The sequence below is a fragment of the Limulus polyphemus genome, unplaced genomic scaffold, assembly GCF_000517525.1.
Source record: "Limulus polyphemus unplaced genomic scaffold, Limulus_polyphemus-2.1.2 Scaffold230, whole genome shotgun sequence".
Lineage (NCBI taxonomy): Eukaryota > Metazoa > Arthropoda > Merostomata > Xiphosura > Limulidae > Limulus > Limulus polyphemus.
The window spans coordinates 789,504-797,270 of record NW_013665840.1 but is presented as its reverse complement, the minus strand read 5'-3'; the positions used below and the strand labels follow the sequence as shown (position 1 = coordinate 797,270).

The window sequence follows — 7,767 nt, the reverse complement described above, 5'->3', positions numbered from 1 at the left end:
TCATAAAAGCTTCAAAAGGCGAAGGAATTTTAGAATAAAATAATTAAGTTAAAGAATGCTTACCTCTTTCACATTTTCCACAATCCTACGCTGCTTCCGGATCAGTGTTTTTGTCGACATTTCTGAAATAAATTCTGGAACTCGAGCATAAACATTCGAATACCATTCATTAGAATGGTCTCAATAAAGCACAGGTAAAGTACCGCAATTGAAAATCATGATAGTCGAAGTTTATCAAATAAGGAGATGTCTAAAAGTTTCAAACACACGATACCAGGTAACAGAGTGAACCCTACAAGACAGAACTATCAATATAATGTCCGAACCTAATAAGACAGAAATATCACAATACTTTTATCACACCTTGCTGAACCTAACGAAACAGAAACATCAGAATACTATTACCATACCCGTCTAAACCTCATAAAAGGGAAATATATAGTTATATTATCATAACTGTGTGAACCTAATAAAATGGAATTATCATAAACATTTTATCATACCTATCTGAAATTCAAGTTAATAAGACGGAAATATTACAATAATATTATCATAACTGTCTGAACCTAATAAGACGGAATTATCACACTAATATTATCAAATCTTTCTGAACTTGATAAGACGGAATTATCACACTAATATTATCAAATCTTTCTGAACTTGATAAAACAGAAATATCTCTATTAGGCATAATTCTAACTTCAATATTATCACCTTATAAATGCTTTGAGTGTAGGAATATTAAAAAATGTAGATGTATTGTGTTTTAGTTGTATTATATAGGATTTGCTGCTAATATATTTTGGTGAATTATATAGACGAAGAGCTGTTTCAAATATTATAAAGAAATACGAAAGCTATTCTATCATTTGATTTATCATATATCACTGAGCTATATGGGTTTCGCGGAATTTCAAGCCTCATTAGTAGCCATAGACATGGGCAAATCGAAAGAACAAGACTAGTATCTTTATAATAATTGGTGTAAATATATTTAAGTTACATTTAACTTTATAACATAGTTTTATTCACTGGATTTTCTTACTACAGAAAAAGGTGCTAAAAATAATCACGAATCTAAATACAAGTAGTAGGACAGGATTACTACACTATCAGGAGCTAAAGAAAGCTCACCAGGTTACATGTGGTAATCTAAAGATTGGCTAGGATTACTAAACTATTGGGTAATAACGAAAAATCCCCAGGGTAAAAAGGTAGTAATCTAAAGATTGGTAAGGATAACTACTATATCAGGTGCTACAGAAAACTCACCATGGTACATGTAGTAATCTAAAGGTTGGCTAGGATTACTAAACTATTGGGTAATAACGAAAAAATCCCCAGGGTAAAAAGGTAGTAATCTAAAGATTGGGTAGGATTAGTACACTATCAAATGCTACAGAAAACTCACCAGGATGAAGGTAGTAAGTAATCTAAAGATTGACTAGGATTACTACACTATCAGGTGCTAAAGGAATCTCACCAGGGTACAGGTAGTAATCTAAAGATAGGCTATAATTACTACACTATCAGGTGCTAAAAAAAGCTCACCAGGGTACGGGTAGTAATCTAAAGATTGACTAGGATTACTACACTATCAGGTGCTAAAGAAAACTCACTAGAGTACGGGTAGTAATCTAAAGATAGGCTATAATTAGTACACTATCAGGTGCTAAAGAAAAGTCACCAGGGTACATGTAGTAATCTCAAGATAGGCTAGGATTACTACACTATTGGGTGCTAAAGAATACTCACCAGGGTACATCTTGTAATCTAAAGATAGGCTATGATTACTACACTATCAGGTGCTACAGAAAACTCACCTGGGTACAGGTAGTAATTTAAAGATTGGTCAGAATTAGTACACTATCGGGTGCTAAAGAAAAGTCACCTGGGTACATGTAGTAATATCAAGATAGGCTAGGATTACTACACTATTGGGTGCTAAAGAAAACTCACCATATTTAGAATTCTTTTTTTTTCATCGATACACTTATCGTCGCGATGTTGTTTGTGTTCAAAACTTTCAATGGCGTTTTGATAATAATCAGGTAAACTCATTAGAATTAAAATATTTTAAGTCAAGTTCTACGTTGTGCTTGATTCACTTTAGGTTTCTTATCTAAAATAGTATATATTGATTTTTTCTTTAATATATTACTCAGTTTACTTTCTAAGAATGTGTTTGCAATGTGTGTATAAAGCTGCCAAAGTAAGGATTAAATTTTGTAAATTTGTGAAGGTGGTTTTAACTATTGTAAAAGTTATAGCTATAAGGGATATGGCTATACTGAAAGTTTATAGATGTTGTGCTCATTCCATGGACATAAAAACTGAACAAGTAAATAGGGGAAAAAATTAAAATGTTTACAGAAAGTAGGGACCCTTGGTTATTTGTAGAACAGCCATAAGAAGTATCCTAACAAAATAAATGCTACAATAAAAAGTACACAAACAAGTAAAGTGATACTAGTAGGATTAATTTTAAAACGGTTTTCAATCCCTACATTTATCTATACGGAACACAATGCCAACCAAATTAGGGATTGAAAATCGTTTTAAAATCTAACCAACTAGTATCACTTTAATTGTTTGTGTGCTTTTATTGCAGCATTTATTTTGTTAGGATACTTCTTATAGCTGTTCTGCAAATAACCAAGGGTCCCTATTTTCTGTTAACATTTTAATTTTTCCCCATCTATATATATTAACCTATGATAATAGAGACTGGTTCCGTTGGAAACAGCATTTCAAAATTTTGCCTAGGGCAGCAACTAGCCTTAGGTTAACCATGACAGGTAGCTACAAATAATATGCTCTAGATATTCCAGTCATCCGAGTAGAAGGTGAGAGTTGCAGCGACGAAGGTCTTTTGAATCTAGAATTTACTTAGCCCTTTCGACATTATTTTTAGTGAAGTCTGTATGAATGAAACTTTAATATCTAGCGACGAAGGTCTTTTGAATCTAGAATTTACTTAGCCCTTTCGACATTATTTTTAGTGAAGTCTGTATGAATGAAACTTTAATATCTAGCGACAAAGGTCTAGCATTTATTAAGCCATTTCGACATTATTTTCAGTGAATTCTTTACGAATGAAACTTCAATATCTAACGACAAAAACACTGAATCTAAAATTTACTAAATTCTTTTCACATTAATTTCAGTGAAGTCTGTACGAATGAAAATTAATTTTTACCACAATATATTTTTTTTGTAATTTACTTTCAAGACACATTTCCAATGTAACTCATCAAATGCGCGCAATGAATAAGATGTTATAAAATAAAATAGGCTTAATTACAAGATTATATTCCATTAGAAAACTAAAGGTGAAAAACAGACATCCCTTATTTTCTCTTAACTTGAGAGATGATGGGCACAACGGCAAGCACCAGACACATGAACAGTAGTGGGTGAAGACGATCACTGTTGCCTGTCACGTGAATTTTCCAGCCTAAATTTTTGTGTGTGTAGCACTGAAATGATAAAAGTAAACATTATTAAGGCATGATTACACTTATCTATGAGAAACATGCTGAACTGAATTTGCTGGAATAGAGTTTCACCCATGAAATTATACGTAATGAACAGTGCCAGTCAAAGATAACTAAACTACAAACACTCCAATAACCTTATAAGCTAGTCTACATCTAGCTTTCTGATTCGAACAAGAAAGAAAGATGGTTTTTTTCACTAACACTGAAACTAAGACAAAAAGATTAAAGAAGAAATTGGAACAATCTCGCAGCTTGAATGGTACAAAAGGATAAGCAGAATTATACTGATTTAAAGTTAAATTCTCTCTCGAGTTATTTATTTAAAGCAGGCTTAAAATTGCCAATCCAAACTAGAATATCCCGAGTTATTTACTGCGTTACGTTCTCAGCTCTTTTTACTACAGTAAAGATGTCAGTTTCGACTGTAACTCTACACTTAGTCTATACATTATGAGCTATAATTAACCACTTTCCGGACTTATTCTCGTACATTGTATTATTCTATTGGTTGAGCGCTTACTTAGTGATGGATTCAGAAAGAGACCTGCAACAAGTTGTATCTTTGCTGTGGTAAGCAAAGTGCAACGTTTTATAGATCAATAGGAAAAGTCATATTCGTGTCTCAAGCAACAGTGTGCAACATATTCCAGAAAGATCTCCGTCTGGAAAGGTTCACAAGTCACAGGTACACAAGCTGCTACCATAACATATCCGTTCAACGATCGGAGAATGAAACGGGTGTTCTGTTATTCCATAGAAAGATGGTCTAACATGACATGGTGGTCAAAGTGACCGATTCGCAATTTTTGAGTCGCTAGTTGAAATTTCATCATCTAACATACTCTCCCTTTAAGCCATAGGGGCATTATAATGTTATGACCAATCGATCTGTTCGATTAGAGCAACCCAAGGGCTTATGATGAATGGTATTGACTAGCTGTCTTCCCTCTAACTTATAGTTTCTAAATTACAGACAGCTAGCGCAGATATCCTTCGAGTAGCTTTGCGTAAAATTCAACAAACAAACCATGGAAAGACATACAGATCATATCGACAGTCATAGCGCCCATGCATTTATATGTGATCACACTGTTGAAACGAGTTCTGGAAAATCGTTGCCTTCGAATGCTAGATGGCTTATGGAATACATCAAGAGGGAGTGATGTGCTTTTGACATGACAGCCTTGTGACGGAGCCTTTTGCTATGACTCTGCAGGGCTTTTGTGCACCGCCGTCAGATAGAGCATGAACGGACGCGGTGAGGCTCTAAAATCATGTTAATATATTCAACCTCTATACTACAGCTTTACATCTAAAGAAATTCGTTATTCTTAAAGCGAGTTTCAGTTTGTAAACGTACTTCACTTAGAATTTTGAATATATTTTATCACGGAAAGTCGTCTAGTGTAGGGAAAAACTACTATTGGTTTCTTTCGACCAGAATATAAAGGGCGGCAGATTCGTAGTCTTTGGTGTCCACAAAATTAGCACAGAATTTATTCATTTCTGAAACTTTTTCTGATCCTCAAAAGTGTCGGTACTGACAGTTCTATAAGCTTGATTAAAAGTTTTACCACATTAATTCTGAAACAAAAAGTAACTCAGGATTTGGTAGTTTTCTTTCGTTTGTTTTATTAAACCAAACAACATGATGTTATAAATTACTACTCAAACCTTTCTGAGAATATGTGAAATAGTTAATTTTGATTAGGTTTATTTCGGATATTTGAATAAAGCTAGACAAGGGTTGTCTATCTGCGTTAGCCATCTTTAATTTGGAGCTGCCAGGCAACAGGGAAAGCAGCTAGCTATCAGTACTTACCACTCTCTCTTTCACTACTCTAATCGAACTGGGGAATTTGACTGTTACTCTTATAACGTTATAAAGTGCAGAACCGTGACCCCTACCCCTTCTGGTTGGCTTCTCGGGAACAGAGTGGGTGTGCGTCATTCGCCAGCACTAAGATAATAGCGAGAAAGATGATTTAAATGAATTCCAAACTTGTACAAATTAATAACGAAAGAGGCTTTAGAATCCCTCTGAGCAAAGGCTAAGTTCTGAAAAACGGAGTTCTGCCTCTTCAGCATTCAAGCTATCGTTCTTAGTATCATCTGTTTCGAATGTCAAAGTAGATCACAAAAGGGAGTTCCACCATTTTCAATCATTGTGTCTATGGTACACACAAAATCCTCTGAAAGTTTAATGGTGATGAGAAGTCAGAAAGTGGAAAGATTTTCGTTAGACACACAGACACGGGACACTATACCGTACAGATGTAAACGCAAGGTGAAAACAGGTATTTTAAGAATCAGCTAAGTACCTGATAGTAGACAAGATCTGGTGTATTTTTGTCAGGAGTCCAAATGAATTCTCCAGGTTCGCCACTATCACAGAATATATTCAAGGTCTGCTTGTAATCCATGAATGTACTGGACTCTGCTGCCATGTCAACCGTTTTGTGTTTCCATTCACACAACCTTCCAACTACAGCAATAAAAAAAAAGATTGTTTACTACGAGATTATACTTTACCATCGAAATCTAATTGTTATAAAACTGATCTGAAGATAGTGGAACAAGATATAACAGGTTTTAAAAAGCAAGTTTACACTTAACTTTATTTTACCAACACCTTATTTGTTGATGAATAATACCTTAGGAACATAATGGGCTTAACGGCTACACCTCTATGGTTCAGGTATAGATTCTTTAATTATGAAAGAAGGTATCGGGCCAGAGCAACTGCCACCTGACGTGACTACTCTTGTCCGAATAGCAGCATTGGCTGTCATTCTTATAACGCACCCACAGCTGAAAGTGCGAAGCACTTTTAATAGCACCATGTTTGGAAGCTAAGGTCCTTGGTCTCCCAGTCCTATAAGCTAACCACAATGCTATGCACATAAGACCTGTTTTTTATTACTTCATTCAATTTAAATCAGTTTATCTTCTCACATATATTTTCATTTATTTTTTTTTTACCGTGAAGCAGTATAGTGGTTCATAATAGAGATCGCAAGGAATTGCACAAAACCTTGATAGAACATTCGGGCAAAAAGTACCTTCAACGATGAAGAATTATTTCAAATAACACTTTAAAACCTTTACTATTGAATGTTAAAGCTGTACACATAAACAATACACACAAAAAAAGCACGCCTGTTAGACCTACAGGGAAAAGAAAATCCGGTCTAAACGCCCCGTTTGTAATTATTATTATTATTCTCTTGCCAGCCTACATCAGAATCGGTTTGGTATATTGCACCCAAACCTTTTGTAGAATATATATAAATATAGTAGTACTGTCTGTTGTTTGTCCATGTAACTACTTTGCAGGATGTGAATGGATCTTCACCAAAATTGGTATGTAGGTTCTTTAGATCCATCCGAGGGTACATACAAATATTTAGTTTTATATTTTGCGGTTTTTATGGGCGTTTTTGAGTTTTTTACCACTACTTCGCCCCATGTAGATAGATTTTCACCAAATTTGGTATGGAGGTTCATTGGGTCCATGGAGAGATACAAACAAATTTTCAATTTGCATTTTGCATTCTGCAGTTTTATGGGCGTTTTAGCGTCTTTTTACTTCTACTTCGCTCCCTGTTGATGGATCTTCACCAAATTTGGCATGAAAGTTTGTTAGGTCCATGCGAGGTACATGCACATTTGCGGTTTCATATTTTATTTCGCAGTTTTTATGGGCGTATTTTACAATTACATATAAAGGAAGCAACTTTTCATGTCCTAAGATAACCTTTCATTAATCCCGTCCAGATACTCCAGCTAGTACTAAACAAGGTATAGAGAGTAAAGAAGTATTTCTTACCGCCGACTGGAACAAACTTTTGCATGTCATTCTTTTCTACACCAGCATAGATCTTGTGGTTCTGTAAATTGAAAACTGATATTTACTTGTAAATGACAAACCTTTATTTGATACTAAACTGATAAGTATAACATAAACATACATATAATTCAAGACAGTTCACACATAAACAACATAGTTTACACCTGTTCTAGTTGGACGTATGCAAAAAAAAACAGGATAAGTTGTAAATTCGTTCTGCATCACAAAATTTATGGAGGAGCACTTTAATATATATATATATATTTATTTATTTATATACTAACAGAGACTTGCAAAACATATACGGTCCAATTAGCATCTTTATTACAAAAATACTTTCTTAAATACAAGTTTTCTAGAAAATACAAAAACATTGTAATCGTAGACACCGAAATCTATAAGTCTACATGTCTTAGG

General features: G+C 34.4%; 1 protein-coding gene across 1 annotated transcript; it reads right to left on the bottom strand.

Annotated features, from left to right (window-relative positions):
* Positions 1 to 2,271: 2,271 nt before the first annotated feature.
* LOC106478598 (protein Skeletor, isoforms B/C-like) lies at positions 2,272 to 7,403 on the bottom strand. Its single transcript, XM_022382215.1, has 3 exons — positions 7,330 to 7,403; positions 5,822 to 5,985; positions 2,272 to 3,479 (listed from the first exon to the last, which is right to left on the bottom strand). The coding sequence occupies exons 1-3, from the start codon at positions 7,352 to 7,354 to the stop codon at positions 3,351 to 3,353; spliced, it is 318 nt and encodes a 105-aa protein (XP_022237923.1). The 5' UTR covers positions 7,355 to 7,403; the 3' UTR covers positions 2,272 to 3,350.
* Positions 7,404 to 7,767: the final 364 nt, after the last annotated feature.